Source organism: Microcaecilia unicolor, chromosome 11, assembly GCF_901765095.1.
Source record: "Microcaecilia unicolor chromosome 11, aMicUni1.1, whole genome shotgun sequence".
Taxonomy (NCBI): Eukaryota; Metazoa; Chordata; class Amphibia; order Gymnophiona; family Siphonopidae; genus Microcaecilia; species Microcaecilia unicolor.
Genome location: NC_044041.1, coordinates 174,416,570 through 174,441,307, shown reverse-complemented (window position 1 = coordinate 174,441,307; position 24,738 = coordinate 174,416,570). Strand labels below are relative to the sequence as shown.

Genomic DNA, 24,738 nt, shown 5'->3' with positions numbered 1-24,738 from the left:
CACCTCCGTTCGCCTCGCTGCACATCACGCCCAGCTCTTTCCTCACTTCATCCCACGCTCTGTGCCCTACTTACCAGCCAGGTCCCCCTCTCACTGGTTGGCGCTGGTGGTAGGCCTGATCGGCGGGTTCCGATTCAGGTCCAACGGACAAACAGCCGATCTGGAGGGGGACGTCGCTGGGATGGTGATTGTCGGCGTGGCAGCGTTCTTCGGTTGGTGTTCGTCAGTGCAGGGGTTGTTGCGTTCGGGTGTTTCGTCAACGGTGGTAAACTGCAGTCTGTCTGATGCCGAGGTCGGGTGGCGCGTGGTCTTGGGGCTGCAGTGTGTGGCTGTCTTACCGGGCTCCCTCTGGCGCTTCCGACTCTCGGCTCTGCGGCCTCTCATGCTGCAGTCTTCAGGGCAGATGGGCCGGCTCACGGGCCGGAGGTTTTTTGTGCGTTCGATGGATATCCCAACGGGGTGGTTCCTTCCTCGCTATCGCTTTGCTACTCAGATTCAGCGCCGGGAGGTTCACGAATGGCAGGATGTCCGGTGTGCTCGGGTGATTGTTCCAGGTGAGTGTCCCGAATCGTAGTGTCCACCTCACGGGTCTCTGGGGATTTCCGCGTCTTGGTTCGGGGGCGTCCACAAGTCCATCTCTGGTCCGTTCCGGACCACCTTCTATCCCTCGGCTGGACGTGTGGCCTGTCGTGTGGTCAGGCTCACCTTGGGCCTCGTGGCTCGGGTTGGTCGCATTGGCGCTGTGTCAAAGTCTCAATGATATCGGTGGGGAGGCCGTCAGACGCCTAGAATATGGCTACGGCTCACCCCCACTATCTCCGTACCTCTGGATGCACGGTTCGCTCTCCGAGTTGTTGTTCGGAGGTCCAAGTCAGCCCGAGATCCCTCTTTGGATCGGGAGCTCTGTACTAGAGCTCCTGTCCGTCGGCCATCTTTCTTTTAAGATGAACAATTTGAACATGAGTTTTAAAACTGTTGATAGTCAAAAGGAAAGTTCAAAAGCAGGAAAGCATGGGGTGGGGAAGAGTGATGAGTCCTTGGACAGCTGGTTCCCACCAGAGATACCTTAATAGTGACACTGCCATTTTTTTAAGGCACTTGGCCCGAAAATCACCATCCTATACTATACAATCTTAGTTAGAAAAAACTACATAAATGTGTTAACAATATGAAGTGTCAGCAGGCATGGAGATGAGAGAAGGGTACATTCCTCACCTGCCCTTGGTTGTAGCTAGCAGGCGTGCTAGGGGTGGGGACACCGCTACTCTTGTAATTGTTTGAACTACGAACAGGGCTGTAACTTTGGTGCTGCTGCTGCTGCTGTTGCTGGCTGTTTCTGTTGTAACCACCTCGATTACTGGAGTTACTGTCCCGATTCCCGCTTCCCCACCGATTCTGGGTAAAGCCACTACCATGGCTGAAACCTGAAGCTAGACAGAACCCAAAGCACAACATATTATAACAGAGACAAGAATTCAGCAATCATCAGATTTTAAACAAGAAGCTGGGCTAGTAGCAGTTGTCCAGCAAGGAGATTTGTGGGGTTTGGGAAAGCGAATGATACATACCTGTAGCAGGTGTTCTCCGAGGACAGCAGGCTGATTGTTCTCACGACTGGGTTGCTGTCCACGGCAGCCCCTCAAACCAGAGTAAAAATCTCGCGGGAGGTCCCGCACGCAGGGCACGCCCACCGTGCATGCGCGGCTGTCTTCCCGTCCCTGCGTGACCGTTCCCGCTCAGTTGAATGACAAGCAAAGAATTGAGGAAAAAACGCAACTCCAAAGGGGAGGAGGGAGGGTAGGTGAGAACAATCAGCCTGCTGTCCTCGGAGAACACCTGCTACAGGTATGTATCATTCACTTTCTCCGAGGACCAGCAGGCTGCTTGTTCTCACGACTGGGTTATCCCTAGCTCTCAGGCTCACTCAAAACAAGAAACCAGGTCAATTGAACCTCGCAACGGCGAGGGCATAACAGAAATTGACCTACGAAGAACAACTAACTGAGAGTGCAGCCTGAACAGAATAAAATCGGGTCCTGGAGGATGGAGTTGGATTCAAACCCCAAACAGATTCTGCAACACCGACTGCTCGAACCGACTGTCGCGTCGGGTATCCTGCTGGAGGCAGTAATGTGATGTGAATGTGTGGACAGATGACCACGTCGCAGCCTTGCAAATCTCTTCAATAGTGGCTGACTTCAAGTGGGCCACTGACGCAGCCATGGCTCGAACATTGTGAGCCATGACATGACCCTCAAGAGTCAGCCCAGCCAGGGCATAAGTGAAGGAAATGCAATCTGCTAGCCAACTGGAGATGGTGCGTATCCCGACAGCAACCCCCTTCCTATTGGGGTCGAAAGAAACAAACAATTGGGCAGAGGGGCTGCGTCAGCTCCAGATAGAAGGCCAACGCTCGCTTGCAGTCCAATGTGTGCAACTGACGTTCAGCAGGGCGGGTATGCGGTCTGGGAAAGAATGTTGGCAAGACGATTGACTGGTTAAGATGGAACTCCGACACCACCTTTGGCAGGAACTTAGGGTGAGTGCGGAGGACTACTCTGTTATGATGAAATTTAGTATAAGGAGCATGAGCTACCAGGGCTTGAAGCTCACTGACTCTACGAGCTGAAGTAACTGCCACCAAGAAAATGACCTTCCAGGTCAAGGTAAAATTATGTATCATACCTGATAATTTTCTTTCCATTAATCATAGCTGATCAATCCATAGACTGGTGGGTTGTGTCCATCTACCAGCAGGTGGAGATGAGAGCAATCCTTTTGCCTCCCTATATGTGGTCATGTGCTGCTGGAAACTCCTCAGTATGTCGATATCAAAGCTCCATCAGCAGGACTCAGCGCTTAGAGAATTACACCCACAAAGGGACACTCTGCCCAGCTCACCACCACCAAACGGGGGAGGGGAATCAACCCAGCTCATCCCCACACAAGTGGGGGAGGGGAATTCGTCCAGCTCATCCCCGCGGAGCGGGGGAGGGACACCACACCCGCCGATGCGGGGGGGGGGGGGGGGGATCTGGCTTATCCTGCAGGAGGAGCTGACTGACCCCAACACCGCCGAAGCAGGAGGGGTACAAAGCTGCCCTACAGCCGCACGAAGCGGGAGGGAGCGCCAGCAGAATTTAGGTCTCAATCCAGCCCCGTAAAACGGAGGGGAGAGGAATGCAGCAGCTCACTGTAACTCCAGAAGAATTCAATCGAAAAAGCTTGAACACGAAGATCCTCCTGAACAGGAACAGAAGCCTAAACTTGAACCTGAAATGCAACCAGAATATAAACAGAACAGATATCTGGGAGGGGCTATGGATTGATCAGCTATGATTAATGGAAAGAAAATTATCAGGTATGATACATAATTTTACCTTCCATATCATCATGCTGATCAATCTATAGACTGGTGGGATGTACCGAAGCAGTACTCACCCAGGGCGGGACATAGAAATCCCTGACCGCAACACTGAAGCTCCAAACCGGGCTTCCGCCTGAGCAGCCACAGTCAAGCGGTAATGCCTGGAGAAGGTATGAGCCGATGCCCAAGTTGCTGCCTTACAAATCTCTTCCAAGGAGACGGACCCGGCCTCTGCCATCGAGGCCGCCTGTGCTCTAGTGGAGTGAGCCTTCAGCTGGATAGGCGGCATCTTCCCTGCGGCCACATAAGCCGCTGCAATGGTTTCCTTGACCCATCGTGCCACTGTAGGCTTGGATGCCTGCAGACCCTTACGAGGACCTGCGAACAGCACAAACAGATGATCCGACTTCCGGAAATCATTGGTCACTTCCAAGTATCTGATGATGACTCGTCTCACATCTAGATATTTGAGAGCAGAGTACTCCTCTGGGTAGTCCTCCCTACGAAAGGAGGGTAGGCAGAGCTGCTGATTCACATGGAAACGAGAAACAATCTTGGGCAGGAAGGAAGGCACCGTGCGAATAGACACTCCTGCCTCAGTGAACTGCAGGAAGGGTTCCCGACATGATAGCGCCTGGAGCTCGGAAACTCGTCTGGCTGAAGTGATAGCCACCAAAAAGACTGCTTTCAACGTCAGGTCTTTCAGAGATGCCCTCGACAAGGGTTCAAAAGGCGGCTTCTGCAAGGCTCTTAGCACCAGATTGAGATTCCACGCAGGCACCACCGAGCGCAGAGGAGGGCGTAGGTGATTAACTCCCTTGAGCCACATCTGGCTGCGAGGCTAGGGAAGCACCCTTCAGGCGACCCCTGAAGCAAGCCAGAGCCGCTACCTGGACTTTAAGGGAACTGAGCGACAGGCCTTTCTCTAGACCTTCTTGCAGGAACGCCAACACTGAAGAAATTGGAGCAGTGAAGGGAGAAAGAGAGCCTGCCTCACACCACGATGCAAAGGTACGTCAAACCCTGGCGTAAGCAGAAGTAGAGCGCTTCCTCGCTCTCAGCATAGTGGCGAGGACCTTGTCTGAGAAGCCCTTCTTCCTCAGACGCTGCCGCTCAATAGCCAGGCCGTAAGACCAAAGGGGGAGGGATCCTCCACCACCACGGGACCCTGATGCAACAAGCCCCGCTCCGCTGGCACCTGCAAAGGGCCGTCCACTGAGAGCCTGATCAAGTCCGCATTCCAGGGATGTCTGGGCCAGTCCGGACCCACCAGGATTACCCGGCCCGGATGCTTTGCCACCCAGCCTAGCACCCTGCCCAACATGGGCCAGGGCGGGAAGACATAGAGGAGCTCCTGTGTCGGCCACTGTTGGAGAAGAGCATCTACTCCCAGAGATCGAGGGTCCCGTCCTCTGCTGAAAAAGCGCAGCACTTGGCAACTGGCCGATGACGCCATCAGATCTATGCTCGGCTGGCCCCAGCGCTTCGTGATGTCCAAGAACGCCTGAGCCGATAGCTGCCACTCTCCGGGATCCAAGGTATGACGACTGAGAAAGTCCGCCTTGACATTCATGACTCCCGCAATGTGGGCCGCCGACAGCTGTTCCAGGTTTGCTTCTGCCCACAGGCATAGCTTCCTGGCCTCCTTGGCTAGAGGGGCGCGCTTGGTACCTCCCTGGCGATTGACATAGGCCACAGCCGTGGCATTGTCCGACAGGACCCGTACTGGCTTCACCGCCAGTACCGGGAGAAACTCCAAAAGCGCCAACCGAATGGCTCTGAGTTCCAGGAGGTTGATAGACCACTTTGCCTCTGCAGGAGACCAGAGCCCCTGCGCTGTCCTTCCCAAGCAGTGGGCTCCCCAGCCCGTCAAAGAGGCGTCCGTCGTGACGACAACCCACTCCGGGGGTCAAAAGAGGCATTCCTGCGGACGTCTGTCCTCAGCCACCAGCTCAGCGCCTTGCGCACCGCTGGGTCCAAGGGAAGGCGCACAGCGTAATCCTCCGACACTGGAGTCCAGCGCTGCAGCAGAGAGTGCTTTAGAGGTCTCATATGGGCCCTGGCCAGGGCACTACTTCCATCGTGGCCGTCATAGAGCCCAACAGCTGCACATAGTCCCAAGCCCGAAGAAGAGAGGCTACTAGGAACTGGTCCACCTGAGCCTGAAGTTTGACAATCCGATTGTCTGGCAGGAACACTCTGCCCACTTGGGTGTCGAAACGAACTCCCAGATACTCCAGGGACTGAGTCGGGCGCAGCTGGCTTTTCTCCCAGTTGATGATCCACCCCAGGGAGCTCAAAAGAGCAATCACCCGGTCTACAGCTCTGCCGCACTCTGCATAAGAGGGGGCTCGGATCAACCAGTCGTCCAGATAAGGATGGACTTGTACTCCTTCCTTTCGTAGGAAGGCCGCAATGACCACCATTACTTTGGAGAAGGTCCGCGGAGCAGTAGCCAACCCGAACGGGAGGGCTCTGAACTGGAAGTGTCGGCCCAGGACTGCAAAACGCAGAAAGCGTTGATGAGGAGGCAGATGGGAATATGCAAGTAAGCTTCCTTGATGTCCAAGGATGCCAGGAACTCCCCTACCTTCACTGCCACTATAACAGAGCGGAGAGTCTCCATTCGGAAGTGCCGAACTTTCAAGGCCCGATTGACCCCTTTGAGGTCGAGGATAGGCCGTACAGAACCTCCTTTCTTTGGTACCACAAAGTAAATGGAGTAACGTCCCTTGCCAAGCTGATCTTCTGGCACCGGAACGACCACACCCAGGCGGATCAGATTGTCCAAAGTCTGATGCACTGCCACAGCTTTGACCGGAGACTTGCAGAGAGAGTGCACAAACCTGTCTCTTAAGGGTCGGCAGAACTCTAGCTTGTAGCCGTCTCTGATGACTTCCAGCACCCAAGCGTCTGAAGTTACCCTGGTCCACTCGCCCAGAAACAAGGACAGGCGTCCTCCAATCTGCTCTGGGCCATGGACCAGGGCCCCATCATTGGGTCCGAGACCCTGGGGGAGGACCGGAGGACGCACCTCCGGGACGGCGGTCTCTGCGAAAGGAATGTTGCTTGGGGGAGAAGTTCCTCTTGAAGGAAGAGGGGGCAGAGGAGCCCGACTTGCCCGGGCGATACCGACAGGCTTCCTGAAACCGTCCTTTGGAGGAACCGGGGCGGGCACCACTGGCCCGAGCCCTGACCTCTGGTAACCTCTTGCCCTTAGACGTGCCGAGATCGGTCACAATTTTGTCCACCTCGACCCCAAAGAGCAGCTTGCCTTTAAAAGGCAACTTAGCCAGGCGAGACTTAGAGGCGTGGTCAGCAGACCAATGCTTCAGCCAAAGCCAACGCCGTGCAGAGACTGTCTGAGCCATACCTTTAGCCGAGGCTCTCAAGACATCATACAGCAAGTCTGCCAAGCCCGATTCCAGGGCCGGCCAATCAGCCCTCAAGGAAGGATCCGAGGGGGAAGCCCGCTGCACAATCGTCAGGCACGCCCTGGCCACATAGGAGCCGCAAACTGAGACCTGCAAACTTAAAGCAGCCGCCTCGAAGGACGACCTTAAAGCCGCCTCCAATCTTCTGTCTTGGGCGTCCTTTCGCGCCGTGCCACCTTCCACCGGCAACGCCGTTTTCTTAGTCACCGCAGTGATTAAAGAATCTACGGTAGGCCAAAGAAAGGCCTCCCGTTCACCTTCAGGCAGAGGATAGAGGTGGGACATAGCCCTAGCCACTTTCAGCTCGCTTCGGGGACATCCCATTGAGCCGAAATCAAGGTGTGCATGGCCTCATGCACGTGGAAGGTTCTAGGCGGCCGCTTCGTCCCCAGCATATTGGCAGAGCCAGCAGAGGCTGAGGGAGAGACGTCCTCTGGAGAGGAAATCTTCAAAATGCTCATGGCCTGCACTAACAGGTTGGGCAAATCCTCTGAGCGAAAGATCCGCGCTGCAGAGGGGTCATCTGCTCCATCCGAGCGGGAATCCATCTCCTCCAAGGAATCCCCAAAGGACCGTTGGGAGAAAGATACGCTGCCCTCATCTACATCAGAGGAGACAGAGCCCTCTAGGGCCTGGAAATCCACCCGAGGGCGTTTGCTTCCGGAGGCCTCAACCCCTTTATCGGACAGGGGAGCAGGGGCAGCGTTTTGCATAAGGAAAGCCTGATGCAGCAGCAAAATGAACTCAGGGGAGAAACCCCCCCCGACTGTGCACTTCTGCAGCCTGGGCCACGGCCCTAGACGCACCCTCAACCGGCACTCGCAAGAGAGGGGGAGAAACATGCTGCGCATCCAAAATGGCGTCCGGCGCGAAACTCCGAGGAGCCGCGCGGGAAAAAACGGCGCTTAACTTTGGCCGCTTTCTTGCTGTCACCCGAATCAAGGGCGACCATAGCATTAACGTCTCCTACCTCGAGGACAGCCCAAGAAGAAGCCGTCCGAGCAGAGTGGCCGGCCACAATGGGGGGGGGGGGGGGGGGAGAGCAGCAGCGGGGGATGGGTGTTTATGGCGGGAAAAACCGCCGCACCGGAGGAAGAACCGGGCCACTGACCGGCCTCCAAACTGACACCCAAAAAAAGAGATTCAGGCTTTGAAACCCCCGCATCCCCGCTAGATGCGCACACGCGGTCCGGGGAGCGATTCTTCATGCCCTCCGACGCCATAGGCCACGTGGAGACCGATCGGGGAACCCCCTGCCCGCTACAAAAGGTAAAAATTACCTGCTTCTTGCTCCGAGCTGTAACGAACTGGTGTCCCAGTGAGCAGCTGCAATAAACGCTGATATAAACGTTGAAATAAACGCCCTTAAAGGACGTTCAAATTTTTTTTTTTTTTTTTTTAACGGAGCCAGCGGGAGGGGGGGAGAAAAGGAGGGACCTGGTACCACCAGGTTTGCACTTGCTCAAGAAGAGCCCTCAACCCCAGGTACTCAACAAAACCTAAGAATTAGGCTTGGAGACCTAGCCAGAGCTGCTGCTGTGTGTGACCACCACCTGCTGAGATAGAGAACATACTGAGGAGTTTCCGGCAGCACATGACCACATATAGGGAGGCAAAAGGATTGCTCTCTATCTCCACCTGCTGGTAGATGGACACAACCCACCAGTCTATGGATTGATCAGCATGATGATATGGAAGTACTTCAGATGGCATGAATTCAGTGGCTCAAAAGGAGGTTTCATCAGCTGGGTGAGGACGACGATGAGATCTCATGACACTGCAGGAGGCTTGACAGGGGGCTTTGACAAAAGCAAGCCTCTCATGAATCGAACGACTAAAGGCTCTCCAGAGATGGCTTTACTCTCTACACGATAATGGTAAGCACTAATTGCACTAAGGTGATTCCTTACTGAGTTGGTCTTTAGACCAGACTCTGATAAGTGTAGAAGGTATTCAAGCAGGTTCTGAGCAGGACAAGAACGAGGTTCTAGGGCCTTGCTCTCACACCAAACCTCCTCCACTTGAAAAAGTAACTCTTTTTAGTGGAATTCTTTCTAGAGGCAAGCAAGGCATGGGAGACTCCCTAAGACAGACCCAATGAAGCAAAATCTACGCCCTCAACATCCAGGCCGTGAGAGCCAGAGACTGAAGGTTGGGGTGCATAAGTGCTCCGTCGTTCTGTGAAATGAGAGTCGGAAAACACTCCAATCTCCACGGTTCTTCGGAGGACAACTCCAGAAGGAGAGGGAACCAGATCTGACGGGGCCAAAAGGGCGCGATCAGAATCATGGTGCCGCGGTCTTGCTTGAGCTTCAGTAAGGTCTTCCCCACCAAAGGTATGGGAGGATAAGCGTACAGGAGGGAAGGCCCACAGACTCCTCGGAGGAGAAATATCTGGGGTCCTCCTCCTCCCCCCACGAGGCCTCCTCCTCGGTGTTGGACATGAGCTCTCTCAGCTCAGACCGCAACCGGGCCCGTCTCGACTGCGAGGAACCACGTCCTCGATGATGGCGTCGAGAGGTGGACTCCCGTGCTGGCGGGGACGAACCTCCCTCCATCGACGTCGATTCCACCTGAGTGGCAATCGACACCAGTGCCGCAAGCGGCGCCGGCGTCGAAGACCTCATCACCGGACTAGAGCCCACCGGCACCTCCATCAACGGCACCAAGGGCGCAAGCACCCCCGGTGCCGGCAAGGCCTGGCACATCAGCCCTTCCAGGATCCCTGGAAGGATGGCTCGGAGGCACTCGTCTAGGCCCGCTGTCGGGAAAGGCAGGGGGGCCGGTGCAGGCGTCGGTGCTGGAAGCTGCCCGGATCCAGGAGACAGTACCGAGGTACCCGACGACCTGCGCATCGACACCTCTTCGACAGAAGGGGAGTGCTCCTCCCGGCATTGCCGCTTCCTAGGGGTCGAGTCTTCTCTCGACGTCCCGGAGCTGCCGGTCCCATGCGCCGTGGGCGACCGATGACGGTGTTTCTTGGCAGCTTTCTTCCGATGCCCGTCATCGGCGCTCCACGGCATAGACGAAGAGGAGGTGGAGTCTTCACGGCCTTGAGGTATCGGATCCGACATGGTTCGGTCCCGATGGCCCTGAGCAGCGGGAGTGGCCGGGGCGGACTGCTCACGCGGCCGCTAACCACCGCTGTCGCTGGCAGGTCGTCGGGCCAAGGGAACCTGTGCTCCTGGGGTCGATGCCATAGTCGGCGCCAAAGCCGTTGACATCGGTACCGAAGACCCGGCCGTTGACACCGATGCCGTCGAGGTCGACGTCGAAGGGCCGGCGCAAGTTCCAAAAAGACGGTCCCGAAGAACTTGCCTCGCCACTTGCGTCCGCTTCCGTAAGCCGAGACACAAGGCGCACGCCTTGGAATTATGCTCCGGTCCGAGGCACTGGAGGCACCAAGCATGAGGATCGGTCTGCGAGATCTGCCGGCCGCACCGACCACACTTTTTGAATCTGCTCGGGATCTTCGAGGACATCGACGGAAAAATCGCGTCGGCGAAATCAAAATGGTCGATGGTGGCGGTGAAAAGCACACCCGAAAAGAAAAAGAGACAACCGCCCGCGACTAAACACGACGAGGGGAAGGAAAAAAAACTTTTTTTTTAAAACGAAAAAGGGGCGCGAACACGCAATAACAAGAAATAAAGTGCGGACTAGGCCGCAAATCGGTTTTCCAGGGCTCACACGGAGAGGGACGAAGACGCGTCTCTCTCCAGCGCGGAAAGCAAAAACCTGAGCGGGAACGGTCGCGCACGGGCGGGAAGACGGCCGCGCATGCGCGGTGGGCGTGCCCTGCGTGCGGGACCTCCCACGAGATTTTTACTCCGGTTTGAGGGGCTGCCGTGGACGTCAACCCAGTCGTGAGAACAAGCAGCCTGCTTGTCCTCGGAGAATGACTACTATATCTCAGGCTGGCTAAGCACTCCAGAAGTCACATTAACTGGCCATCACTGGGAATGGCACAAAAGCAGCTTCCTCCCATCGGTTTAGCAGATGAGAAGAAGGGGAGACCAGGAGCAATACATGTCTTCTATACTTTATATAGTGGGCCCAACACTTTGCCTCCAAATGTTCTGGCATTGAGAGATTTAAAACATTTTAAAATTGTTCTAAAGACTTACTTATCAAGCATATCAGCTGGCCTGAATACCTCCTGATGTGTTGCACAGTAACAGTATTATCAATAGTTCTAGTTTATGTAACGGCAGCATAAGTCCATTTACGTTACACATGAATTTTAATGCTGTATTATATCATCACTACTGTTTGTTATGATTTGCCTGTATTATGTACGTAACATTATTCTCCACCTAGAATTGTGAACATTGTGCATAACACAAATTTTGAGAAATAAATAAAATAAGCCTTTCACAGTGAATCTACAGTACAGTCAAAGAAACCAGCTTAATTGCTTACAATACAAGTAACAGATGATGTGGTGATATGCAGATGTGAAAAACATGATAGAAAAGAAAATATTCGCCCTACGAGTGTGAGCTATTTAGCAGACTTGTCACTTCAGTACTATATACTACATTTATTAGCATTTTATTCTGAAAGATGGGATAAAAAGGCAATACCAAGTATATTGTCTACTTACTGCCTCTAAAGCTGCCTCCTCCACCCCCTCCTCGATTCTGGAATCCACCTCTATTCCCTCCCTGGGAGTTACGATTATCAAAGCGCTGAAATCCTCCTCCTCCTCCTCCTCCTCCTCCACCACCACCACCGCCACCGCCGCCGCGGCCTCGGAAGCCACCACCTCGATTGTCGAAGCGTTTCTCTGGGGATGGACCAGCTCTTTTGCCTTCTTCATTATATTGCCTCACCAGCTTCTCTGCCTCTTCTCGCTGCACTTCGATGTATATGACTTCATTCAGAAAGTCTCCTGCTTCTGGAAGCGTGAAGTTGGCTGTTGGTTCAATCCCAGAGAGTTGACAAACAGAAAAACAAAAAGTTAGGGTCACATATTAAATGAGAAAAAGGCTTACTAGACCCCAGAAAGCCACAGATGAGGTAAGGAATCAGGAGACAGGAAATGTACTTTAAACCAAGAAAATGAGGTAGCAACCCAGTGTTGTTCCCCAGCCCATACAATGGTCCTTGACTAAACTTCAAATCTTTACCTCCTGATGAATTCTTTACATCCTGATTAGTTAGATCAGCATTTCTCAACCCAGTCCTTTGGCACATCCAGCCAGTCATGTTTTCAAGATATTCGCAATATATATGCATGAGAAGATCTGCATATTAAGAAGGCAGTACATGCAAATCTTTCTCATACATATTCATTGGGTGTATCCTGAAAAACTCTACTGGCTGGGTGTGCCCCAAGACTGAGTTGAGAACTACTGAATTAGATGATGTGGCTCTGACAAACCAAACTGGACAGCTAGTTCAAGAAATCCATTACTTATCCACTACACCTGCAAAAATGAGATGTCTTGGGCATACTGACAAGGAAAACAAAAAACAATCCTGAGCTGTTAAACACTTAAATCCTCACCTATGGGTGACATCACTAACAGAATCCTGGGCAGGAAGCAGTACCCCAGCAACTTTTTCTAGAAATCTTTTAGTAGGCTCACTGTACATATGCATCTGGTCCTGTCCATTGAAGGTGACCTTCTTAGTTTATTGCTAGCTAGAAAAAGACAAAGCCTTCGAGGAAGTGGGAAAGTTGTGAGGATTTGCCTTGTTGTTCCTTAGCAAACACATATACCTAATACAGGCAAGTAGCTTCATTTTCTCTTTAGACAAGGACTGTAAAATCCTCACCCACAGGGCTCAATCGCTACAGGCTGCTTTCAACAGAAAGAGGGGTACCACCACAGGCAGACACCAATATTTTTGGTAGCAACAGGCCATTTTTATCAACTTTTGGAAGGCAGCCTAGATCAGAAAGTGCAGGGCCTCCAAATAGATTCAGGAGGACTGTCTAATCAATTCTATTGTAACATCAAAGTCCTGTTCTAAGCAGTAGTGGAATGTGAACGTATGGACAGAAGTCCATGTTGCAGCCCTATTGCCATTGCATTAATAAATGAAGCAAAGCGAAGTTACTCACCTATAGCAGATGTTCTCTGAGGACAGCAGGCCAAGTATTCTCACATCTGGGTGAGCCTGATGCAGATGCCGACTAGCGAGATGTAGAAACTTCTAGCAGCGTCCTACCGAACACGTGCTGGTGTCTTCCCACCAGAAACATGAGCATGAGTCCCTCAGTCATGTAAAATAGCTAAAGAATACAACTCCAAGGGGAGGTGGGAGGGTATGTGAAAATACTTGGCCTGCTGTCCTCAGAGAACACCTGCTACAGGTGAGTAACTTCGCTTTCTCAGAGGACAAGCAGGCCAGTTATATATTCACATCTGGGAATCCCTAGATACCAGCCCCACCAAAAACAACAATGCTAGGCTAATAAGGACTCAAAACGTTGAGGCTTCAATATCAATTAACCTGAAGCTATTTACATAGTCGTTGTGACGGTGCAGCCTGGAACAGAAGAAAACTGGACCTAGGTGGATGGGTTCTAGACACCGAACAAATTCTGCAGGGACCGTCTCATTGAACTAGCTGTCACGGGCATCCTGCTCAAGGCAGTAACGAGATATGAATGTGTGGACAGAAGACCACATCACAGCTTTTCAAATCTCCTCTATGAGGCTGTCCCCAAGTGGGCTACTGACATAGCCATGGCTCTGACATAACCTTGAAATCTTCTGCCCAGTGTGCGGTGGCGGCCCTAAAAGTAAAACAGGATGCTAGGAATTATTAGGAAAGGGATGGTAAATAAGACCGAATACTATAATGCCTCTGTATCACTCCATGGTGTGTCCTCACCTTCAGTATTGCATTCAGTTCTGGATGCCGTATCTCAAAAAAGATATAGCAGAATTAGAAAAGATTCAATGAAGAGATACCAAAATGATAAAGGGGAGAGAACGCCTTTCATATGAGGAAAGGCTATAGAGGTTAGGGCACCTCAGATTGGAAAAGAGACGTATAAGGCGAGATATGACTGAGGTCCTGAGTGGTGTCGAACGAGAAGAAGCAAATTGATTTTTTACTTTTTCAAAAAGTACAAAGACTAGGGGGACACTCGAAGTTACATGGAAATACTTTTACAACAAAAAGGAGGAAAAGCGAAGATACATAACATACCTGTAGCAGGTGTTTGAGGACAGCAGGCTGAATGTTCTCACATGTGGGTCGACGTCTGCGTCAGCCCGGGAATTGGCATATTGCAAGCAAAATATTAAAAATTTTTGCCAGAGTCTCCTGGCGCTCGGACCGATTTCCCACCCGTCAAGTGAGCGTTCCCGCTCAGTTTAATCAAAACGCAAATAATAAGAAACAACTCCTCCAAAGGGGAGGTGGGCGGGTTTGTGAGAACAATCAGCCTGCTGTCCTCGGAGAACACCTGCTACAGGTATGTATCTTCGCTTTCTCCGAGGACAAGCAGGCTGCTTGTTCTCACATGTGGGGTATCCCTAGCAACCAGGCTCACTCAAAACGATGAAGACTGGTCAATTGGGTCTCGCAACGGCGAGGACATAACATAAATTGACCTGAAACCATAAACAACTGAGAGTGCAGCCTGAAACAGAACAAAAATGGGTCTAGGGGGGTGGAGTTCAATTCTAAACCCAGAACAGATTCTGCAGCACCGACTGCCCAAACCGACTGTCGCGTCGGGTATCCTGCTGGAGGCAGTAGTGAGATGTGAACGTGTGGACTGATGATCATGTTGCAGCCCTGCAAATTTCCTCAATGGAGGCTGACTTTAAGTGAGCCACTGATGCAGCCAAGGCTCTAACATTGTGAGCCTTGACATGGCCCTCCAGAGTCAGCCCAGCTTGGGCGTAAGTGAATGAAATGCAATCTGCTAACCAATTGGAAATGGTGCATTTCCCGACAGCCACTCCCCTTCTGTTAGGGTCGAAAGAAACAAACATTTGGGTGGATTGTGCGTTTTCCGATGGCAACTCCCCTCCTGTTGGGATCAAAAGAAAAACAACTGGGCGGATTGTCTAAAGGGCTTTGTCCGCTCCACGTAAAAGGCCAATGCTCTCTTGCAATCCAAGGTGTTCAAACTGCTTTCGCCAGTGTGGGTATGAGGACAGGGAAAGAATGTTGGCAAGACAATTAACTGGTTCAGATGGAACTTCGACACCACCTTTGGCAAGAACTTTGGGTGCGTGTGGAGGACTACTCTGTTGTGATGGAACTTGATATAAGGTGCATGCACTACCAAGGCCTGAAGCTCATTGACTCTACAAGCTGAAGTAACAGCCACCAAGAAAACGACCTTCCAGGTCAAGTACTTCAGATGGCAGGAATTCAGTCGCTCAAAAAGAGCTTTCATCAGCTGGGTGAGAACGACGTTGAGATCCCATGACACTGGTGGAGGTTTGACAGGGGGTTTAGACAAAAGCAAACCTCTCATGAAGCGAACGATAGGCTTACCCTCTATACGCCGATGAAAAGCACTAATTGCACTAAGGTGAACTCTTACAGAGTTGGTCTTGAGACCAGACTCTGACAAATGTAGAAGGTATTCAAGCAGGATCTGTGTCGACAAGAAAGAGGATCTAGGGCCTAGCTGTCACACCAGATGGCAAACCTCCTCCATTTGAAAGAGTAACACCTCTTCATGGAATCCTTCCTGGAAGCAAGCAAGACTCAGGAGACACCCTCTGAAAGACCCAAGGAGGCGAATTCTAAGCTCTCAACATCCAGGCTGTGAGAGCCAAAGACTGGAGGTTGGGATGTAGAAGCAACCCCTCATTCTGAGTGATGAGGGTTGGAAAACATTCCAATCTCCACGGTTCTTCGGAGGACAACTCCAGAAGAAGAGGAAACCAAATCTGACGCGGCCAGAAAGGTGTAATCAGGATCATAGTTCCGCAGTCTTGCTTGAGTGTCAGCAAAGTCTTTCCTTCTAGAGGTATGAGAGGACACGCATACAGAAGGCCTGTCCCCCAATGCAGGAGAAAGGCATCGGTCGCTAGTTTGTCATGGGCCTGAAGCCTGGAACAGAACTGTGGGACTTTATGATTGATCTGAGTGGCAAAAAGATCCACCGAGGGGGTGCCCCACGCTTGGAAGATCTTGCGGACTACGCCCATGTTCAGTGACCACTCATGAGGTTGCATTATCCTGCTCAACCTGTTGGCCAGACTGTTGTTTTCGCCTGCCAGATAAGTGACTTGGAGGAACATGCCATGACGGCAAGCCCAAAGCCACATCAGGACGGCTTCCTGACAGAGAGGGCAAGATCTGGTGCCCCCCTGCTTGTTGGTGTTAATACATGGCAACCTGATTGTCTGTCTGAATTAAAATGATTTGGTTGGACAGCTGATCTCTGAAAGCCTTTAGAGCGTTCCATATCGCTCTTACTTCCAGGAAGTTGATCTGCAGACCTTTTTCCTGAAAAGACCAGGCTCCGAGTGTGGAGCCCATCTACATGAGCTCCCCACCCCAGTAGAGATGCATCCGTCGTCAGCACTTTTCGTGGCTGAGGAACTTGGAATGGTTGTCCCATGGTCAAATTGGATCGATTTGTCCAGCAGTGGAGAGAATTCCGACAGCCGGTGGACAGTTGGATGACATCCTCTAGATCGCCTGCAGCTTGAAACCACTGGGAAGCTAGGGTCCATTGAGCTGATCTCATATGTAGATGTGCCATGAACTGTAGAGGCCATGTGCCCCAGAAGTCTCAACATCTGCCGAGCTGTGACCTGGTGAGACACTCAAACAATGCACACCAGGGACAGAAGATTGTCCGCCCTTGTCTCGGGAAGATAAGCTTCAGTGGTCTGAGTGTTCAACAGGGCTCCAATGAATTCCAATGCTTGGACTGGGGTGAGATGGGACTTGGGATAATTTATGACGAACCCCAGTAGCTCTAGCACCCGAATAGTCATTCGCATGGACTCCAGAGCACCCTCCTTCGAGGTGCTCTACACCAGCCAATCGTTGAGATAAGGAAACACATGCACTCCCAGTCTGCGTAGTGACACTGCGACTACTGCTAGGCATTTGGTAAACACTCTGGGCGCAGACGGCAGGCCAAAAAGCAGTACATGGTACTGTAAGTGCTGTGTTCCCAGCCAAAATCGGATACCTCCTCTGAGCTGGAAGTATAGAGATGTGTGTGTAAGCATCCTTTAAGTCCAGAGAGCATAGCCAATCGCTTTCCTGAATCATGGGAAGAAGGGTGCCTAGGGAAACCATCCTGAACTTTTCTCGGACAAGAAATTTGTTCAGGGCCCTTAGGTCTAGGATGGGACACATCCCCCGTTTTCTTTTGCACAAGGAAGTACCTGGAATAGAATCCCAAACCTTCTTCCCCAGGTGGAATGGATTCAACTGCTTGGCCCTTCAGAAGGGCGGAGAGTTCCTCTGCAAGTACCTGTTTGTGCTGGGAACTGTAAGAATGAACTCCCAGTGGACAATTTGGAGGTTTGGATTCCAGATTGAGGGTGTATCCTGACTGGACTATTTGAAGAACCCACCGGTCAGAGGTTATGAGAGGCCACCTTTGGTGAAAAAATATCAACCTCCCCCAACCGGCAAGTCGTCTGGCACAGACATTTTTACTGAGGCTATGCTGAACTGGAGCCAGTCAAAAGCCCGTTCCTTGCTTTTGCTGGGGAGCCACAGAGGCCTTAGGCGCACGCTGTTGACGAGAACGAGCGCGCTGGGACTGAGCCTGAACTGGCTGCCGAGAAGCAGGAGTGTACCTACGCCTAGCATAGAAATAGGGAGCACTCCTCTTCCCGCCAAAAAACCTCCTAGATGAGGAGGTAGTAGCAGAAGACGCCCGGCGGGCGAGACAATCCACAGCATCAGTGCTTCTTGAGCTGGTCAACCAGATTCTCTACTTTCTCACCAAAAAGGTTATCCCCCTGGCAAGGAACATTCGCCAGCCGCTGCTGGATCGAATAATCCAGGTCAGAGACACGCAGCCATGAGAGTCTGCGCATCACTATACCTTGGGCAGCGATCCTGAATGTTACATCAGAAGTGTCAAACGTACCCCTGGCCAGGAATTTTCGACACGCCTTCTGCTGCCTGACCACCTGGCGAAAAGGCTCGGCCTGCTTCGGAGGGAGTGCATCAACCAAGCTAGACAGTTGCCTCACCGAGTCCTGCAAGTGGAGGCTCGTGAAGAGCTGGTATGTCTGGATCTTGGCAGCGAGCATAGCGGCCTGATACACCTTCCTCCCAAAAGAGTCCAAGGTTCTAGATTCTCTGCCTGGGGGTGCCGAGGCATAGTGCCTAGTACTCCTGGCTGTTTTGAGAGCGGAGTCCACCACCATGGAATTATGAGGTAGCTGAGACTTCCATCAATCCAGGCTCCCCGTGGATCCGATATTGGGATTCAGTTCTTTTCGGGATCACGGGATTAGACAGAAGGAACAACCAGATTCGCATAAGGACTTCCTTCAGTACATTATGCAAAGGAGCCAATGCAGCCTCTCTAGGTGGAGAAGGATAATCAAGGACCTCAAGCATCTCAGCCCTGGGCTCATCCTCAACCTCCATAGGGAAGGGAAGGTAAAATTATGTATCATACCTGATAATTTTCTTTCTATTAATCATAGTTGATCAATCCATAGACTGGTGGGTTGTGTCCATCTACCAGCAGGCGGAGATAGAGAGCAATCCTTTTGCCTCCCTATATGTGGTCATGTGCTGCCGGAAACTCCTCAGTATGTCGATATCCAAGCTCCATCCGCAGGACTCAGCACTTAGAGAATTACACCCACAAAGGGACACTCTGCCCAGCTCACCACCGCCGAAACGGGGGAGGGGAATTAACCCAGCTCATCCCCACACAAGTGGGGGAGGGGAATCCGTCCAGCTCATCCCCGCGGAGCGGGGGAGGGACACCACCCCGCCGATGCGGGGGGATCTGGCTTATCCTGCAACCGCGGGAGGAGCTGACTGACCCTAACACCGCCGAAGCGGGAGGGGTACAAAGCTGCCCTACAGCCGCACGAAGCAGGAGGGAGCGCCGACAGCTGTTCCAGGTTCGCTTCCGCCCACTGGCATAGATTCATGGCTTCCTTGGCGAGAGGGGCGCGTTTGGTACCTCCCTGGCGGTTGACATAGGCCACAGCCGTGGCGTTGTCCGACAGGACCCGTACTGGCTTCAACACCAGTACCGGGAGGAACTCCAAAAGCGCCAACCGAATGGCTCTGAGTTCCAGGAGGTTGATAGACCACTTTGCCTCTGCAGGAGACCAGAGCCCCTGCGCTGTCCTTCCCAAGCAGTGGGCTCCCCAGCCCGTCAAAGAGGCGTCCGTCGTGACGACAATCCACTCCGGGGTCACAAGAGGCATCCCTGCAGACAACTTGTCTGTCTTCAGCCACCAGCTCAGCGCCTTGCGCACTGCTGGGTCCAAGGGAAGGCGCACAGCATAATCCTCCGACACCGGAGTCCAGCGCTGCAGCAGAGAGTGTTGTAGTGGTCTCATATGAGCCCTGGCCCAGGGCACTACTTCCATCGTGGCCGTCATAGAGCCCAACAGCTGCACATAGTCCCAAGCCCGAAGCGGAGAGGCTACTAGGAACTGGTCCACCTGAGCCTGAAGTTTGACAATCCGATTGTCCGGCAGGAACACTCTGCCTACTTGGGTGTCGAATCGAACTCCCAGATACTCCAGGGACTGGCTTTTCTCCCAGTTGATGACCACCCGAGGGAGCTCAAAAGAGCAATCACCCGGTCCACAGCTTTGCCGCACTCTGTATAAGAGGGGGCTCGGATCAACCAGTCGTCCAGATAAGGATGGACTTGTACTCCTTCCTTTCGCAGGAAGGCCGCGATGACCACCATTACTTTGGAGAAGGTCCGCGGAGCAGTAGCCAACCCGAACGGGAGGGCTCTGAACTGGAAGTGTCGGCCCAGGACTGCAAAACGCAGAAAGCGTTGATGAGGAGGCCAGATGGGAATATGCAAGTACGCTTCCTTGATGTCCAAGGAAGCCAGGAACTCCCCTGCCTTCACTGCCGCTATAACAGAGCGGAGAGTCTCCATGCGAAAGTGCCGAACTTTCAAGGCCCGATTGACCCCTTTGAGGTCGAGGATAGGCCATACAGAACCGCCTTTCTTTGGTACCACAAAGTAAATGGAGTAACGTCCCTTGCCAAGCTGATTTTCTGGCACCGGAACGACCGCACCCAGGCGGATCAGATTGTCCAAGGTCTGCTGCACTGCCACAGCTTTGACCGGAGACTTGCAGGGAGAGAGTACAAACCCGTCTCTTAAGGGTCGGCAGAACTCTAGCTTGTAGCCGTCTCTGATGACTTCCAGCACCCAAGCGTCTGAAGTTACCCTGGTCCACTCGCCCAGAAACGAGGACAGGCGTCCTCCAATCTGCACTGGGCCATGGACCAGGACCCCGTCATTGGGTATGAGACCCTGGGGGAGGACCGGAGGGCGCACCTCCGGGACGGCGGTCTCTGCGAAAGGAATGCTGCTTGGGGGAGAAATTCCTCTTGAAGGAAGAGGGGGCAGAGGAGCCCGACTTGCCCGGGCGGTACCGACGGGCTTCCTGAAACCGTCCTCTGGAGATACCGGGGCTAGCACTGGCCCGAGCCCTGACCTCTGGTAACCTCTTGCCCTTAGATGTGCCGAGATCGGTCACAATTTTGTCCAGCTCGACCCCAAAGAGCAGCTTGCCTTTAAAAGGCAACTTAGCCAGGCGGGACTTAGAGGCGTGGTCAGCAGACCAATGTTTCAGCCAAAGCCACCGCCGCGCAGAGACTGTCTGAGCCATACCTTTAGCCGAGGCTCTCAAGACATCATACAGTAAGTCTGCCAAATAAGCCAAGCCCGATTCCAGGGCCGGCCAATCAGCCCTCAAGGAAGGATCCGAGGGGAAAGCCCGCTGCACAATCGTCAGGCACGCCCTGGCCACATAGGAGCCGCAAACTGAGGCCTGCAAACTTAAGGCAGCCGCCTCGAAGGACGACCTTAAGGCCGCCTCCAATCTTCTGTCTTGGGCGTCCTTTACGGCCGTGCCACCTTCCACCGGCAACGCCGTTTTCTTAGTCACCGCAGTGATTAAAGAATCCACGGTAGGCCAAAGAAAGGCTTCCCGTTCACTTTCAGGCAAAGGATAGAGGCGGGACATAGCCCTAGCCACTTTGAGGCTCGCTTCCGGGACATCCCATTGAGCCGAAATTAAGGTGTGCATGGCATCATGCACGTGGAAGGTTCTAGGCGGGCGCTTCGTCCCCAGCATAATGGCGGAGCCAACAGGGGCTGAGGGAGAGACGTCCTCTGGAGAGGAAATCTTCAAAATGCTCATGGCCAGTAACAGGTTGGGCAAATCCTCTGAGCGAAAGATCCGCGCTGCAGAGGGGTCATCCGCTCCATCCGAGCGGGAATCCGTCTCCTCCAAGGAATCCGCAAAGGACCGTTGGGAGAACTCAGATACGCTGCCCTCATCTACATCAGAGGAGACAAAATCCTCTAAGGCCTGGGAATCCACCCGAGGGCGTTTACTTCCGGGGGCCTCAACCCCTTTATCGGACAAGGGAGAAGGGGCAGCGTTCTGCATAAGGAAGGCCTGATGCAGCAGCAAAATAAACTCTGGGGAGAAACCCCCCAGACTGTGCACTTCAGCCGCCTGGGCCACAGCCCTAGACGCACCCTCAACCGGCGCTCGCAAGAGCGGGGGAGAAACATGCTGCGCATCCAAGATGGCGTCTGGCGCGACACTCCGCGAAGGAGCCGCGCGGGAAGAACGGCGCTTAACTTTAGCCGCTTTTTTGCCGTCGCCCAAATCAAGGGCGGCCATGGCATTAACGTCTCCCAGCTCAAGGGCGGCTCAAGAAGCCGTCCGAGCAGCGTGGCCGGCCAAGATGGCGGAGGCGAGCAGCAGGGGATGGGCGTTTATGGCGGGAAAAACCGCCGCACCGGAGGAAGACCCGGGACACTGACCGGCCTCCGAACTGACACCCAACAAGGGCGAGTCAGACTTTAAGACCCCCGCATCCCCGCTAGAAGCGCACACGCGGTCCGGGGAGCGATTCTTCTCGCCCTCCGACGCCATAGGCCACGTGGAGATCGATCGGGGAACCCCCTGCCCGCTATAAAAAGGTAAAAATTACCTGCTTCTCGCTCCGAGCTGTAACGATCTGGTGTCCCAGTGAGTAGCTGCAATAAACGTTTAAATAAACGTCGAAATAAACGCCTTTAAGGACGTCTAAAATTTTTTTTTTTTTTTTTAACGGAGCCAGCGGGAGGGGGGATAAAAGGAGGGACCTGGCGCCACCAGGTTTGCACTTGCTCAAGAAGAGCCCTCAACCCCAGGTACTCAACAAAACCTAAAAATTAGGCTTGGAGACCTAGCCAGAGCTGCTGCTGTGTGTGACCACCACCTGCTGAGATAGAGAACATACTGAGGAGTTTCCGGCAGCACATGACCACATATAGGGAGGCAAAAGGATTGCTCTCTATCTCCACCTGCTGGTAGATGGACACAACCCACCAGTCTATGGATTGATCAGCATGATGATATGGAATAGCCGTTATTCATTAACAGATATGGTTCTGCTACACCACCACACCTTTTGGACCCACTGGGGGCCTTCTTTTGGGACATATTCATCCGTAACATTAGCTGCAGCAAAATCAAACTTGATGGTGTCAAAAAGAAAAAAACCCAGCTGGGAACTCAAGGCCTTTTCTGAGCTGACATGAAAAAAGAAAAACTTAAAAACTCACGGAAAAACACCTGACTACAGAACTACCGAAAACACCACTCAATAGTGTTTGAACTTAGACAAGAAAGAAGAAATGAGAAAAAAAAAATACTCAAGGTGCTGAGGAGACTGTGACAGAAAATAGCTCTGATCAGCTAGCTCTGTGGAAAAGATTAGATTGCAAAGGTCTTGTATGATAGCAGCAGGTGGGAACAGATGCACATATGTGGTAAGCCTACACAAAGGTTTCTAGAATGTTGCTGGGGTACTGCTTGCTGCACCAGGCTTTGCACTTGGAGGCTGTTTCAACCCAGCCTCATTCAGTGAAAGATTCCCCGATGCAGATTCCACAAGGAAGCCTGCATGGGGACCATAAACTCCACTAATCAAATCTATCCTCTCTCTGAACTGTCTCCATCAGAAAAGAATCAAATCAAAGCTTATATACCTACTTCTTTCTACTCTGTTTCTTGCCTGAAGAATCCCACTGGAAAACATCAAAACATTTTCAAGTTTTGAAGGCTTTCAGTGGTCAGTAGATGCAGGGAATCAGGGGTAGAAAGTACTAACATGTTTTAGTACCAATTTTCTTTTATATTTTCAACGTCATTTCTCTTTCTAGATTTGATGTAAATTTGCTTTCTAGAATCATACCTTTCATTTCTAGTACTGCATGATCTGGCACATCCTTCCCCTCCTCATCAGTGCGCTTTATTGTTCGATCTTGTAAATCGTCATCCGTGGGACAAATAATAACAGCTTTGCGTTCAAAACCTTCAAAAGGGCGCATTTTCCGTCTCTGGGCAGTTCCATAAACATTTGTCTAGCAGTGGTGACAAAGAAGAGGTAAAAGTGGTTTATTATTGGTCACTTTTTACTCCCCCCATCCCTAGAAGACACAATGAGCTGAACCCATTCCTCAACTTCCCCAGTAAACATGTTCTGAACATGCTTGCTCCTCAACTTCCTCAGTTAATGGTTCTTAACATGCCTGCCCGCCACTTACCTCTAAAGAAGCTGCTTGGGACACTAGTGCATGGTCAATCTGGGTTTTTAAGTTTGTGCGAGATTTTCAATGCTCCTGGTCTGCTAATAAAGAGGAGCCAATATATTCTTTTTTTCTTTTCAACTTCTATTGTGAAAGATTGTGGGGGTTGCCAGTTCAATTCACTCAAAAAATCAGAACTACAGACCTGAATGCTTTGCAACAGAAGGTCCAAAACGCTCCATAGAACACATCGGTCTGGACTAGAAACCTAAAAAGGATTTTACAAGCCACTTACCCCCCTCTTTACAAAGCTGCCCTAGCGGCTGCTGGCTTTGTAAAGGGGAGGGGGGAGGGTTTAATTTCTTAAAACAAATATAAACTGAGCACATATCACAAAGTGTACTGAGATGCAACATCACATTCTCAGTTTTAGGAGAGGCAGGACTGGCGCCTTTGGTGTCAAATGCTTATTTAAAAGAGGCTCATTTGCTGCCATTGTAGTTATTGTATGAAGTTTAAAATCTTAGCTCACAAGGCATTCTAGTCAGGTTTCCCTTGGTATTTATCAGATTTGTTGATTCCTTATACTCCAAGGTGGGCACTGGGATCTCAGGAGCAGAACCGCTTGGTTATGCCCTCATTATCTAGGGCTAGAATAGATTCTGTGAAATAATCTGCCTTTTTACTTCATAGTGCCTGCTCTATGAAGTAAAGTTCAGACTGGATGTTTTAAAAAGGGCCTTAAAACCTATTTTTTTAATGGCATATCCAGAGTTATAATGTAACAGAAGGGGCTATGGACAGGTACACAGGAATGATAATAATATGTTTTAAATAATATAACAAATGCTTTTGATTATGTAACTATATGATGCAATTTATTTAAAATTAAGTATTTCTATAGTGGACTTCATTTTGTTAACCACTTTGATTATACATGATTAGAATGGTGGTATAGCAAATACTAGAAATAAACTACCTGAAATGTTAACTAAGGCTCATGGGGTCATAAGCCAATGGACAAATTCAGACTGAGCTGGATGCCTAACAGACAAACTGCCAGGTTATTTACAAATCTGAGGCAGGACTGGTTAGGTCAATCAGCATGTCTGCAAAGAAAAACCTTTTCGTTTCCAACCCTTCACATCTCAATTTTTACAATGCTTATTGCCGCAGATTCTCCATAGGCAGCATGAATCTGTACAGCCACATGGCTAGTG

The 24,738-nt window shown here is 51.8% G+C and overlaps 1 protein-coding gene across 2 annotated transcripts in view; it reads right to left on the bottom strand.

The window, feature by feature from the left end:
* HNRNPUL1 (heterogeneous nuclear ribonucleoprotein U like 1) overlaps positions 1–24,738 on the bottom strand; it is a 226,452-nt gene that overhangs the window by 28,404 nt on the left and 173,310 nt on the right. For both annotated transcript variants that reach the window (XM_030217273.1, XM_030217274.1), the window contains exons 11-13: positions 23,185–23,353; positions 11,408–11,719; positions 1,216–1,430 (exon numbers count right to left, since the gene is read on the bottom strand). In XM_030217273.1, coding sequence (XP_030073133.1) covers positions 1,216–1,430; positions 11,408–11,719; positions 23,185–23,353 — 696 coding nt within the window. The remainder of the gene's footprint in view (positions 1–1,215; positions 1,431–11,407; positions 11,720–23,184; positions 23,354–24,738) is intronic.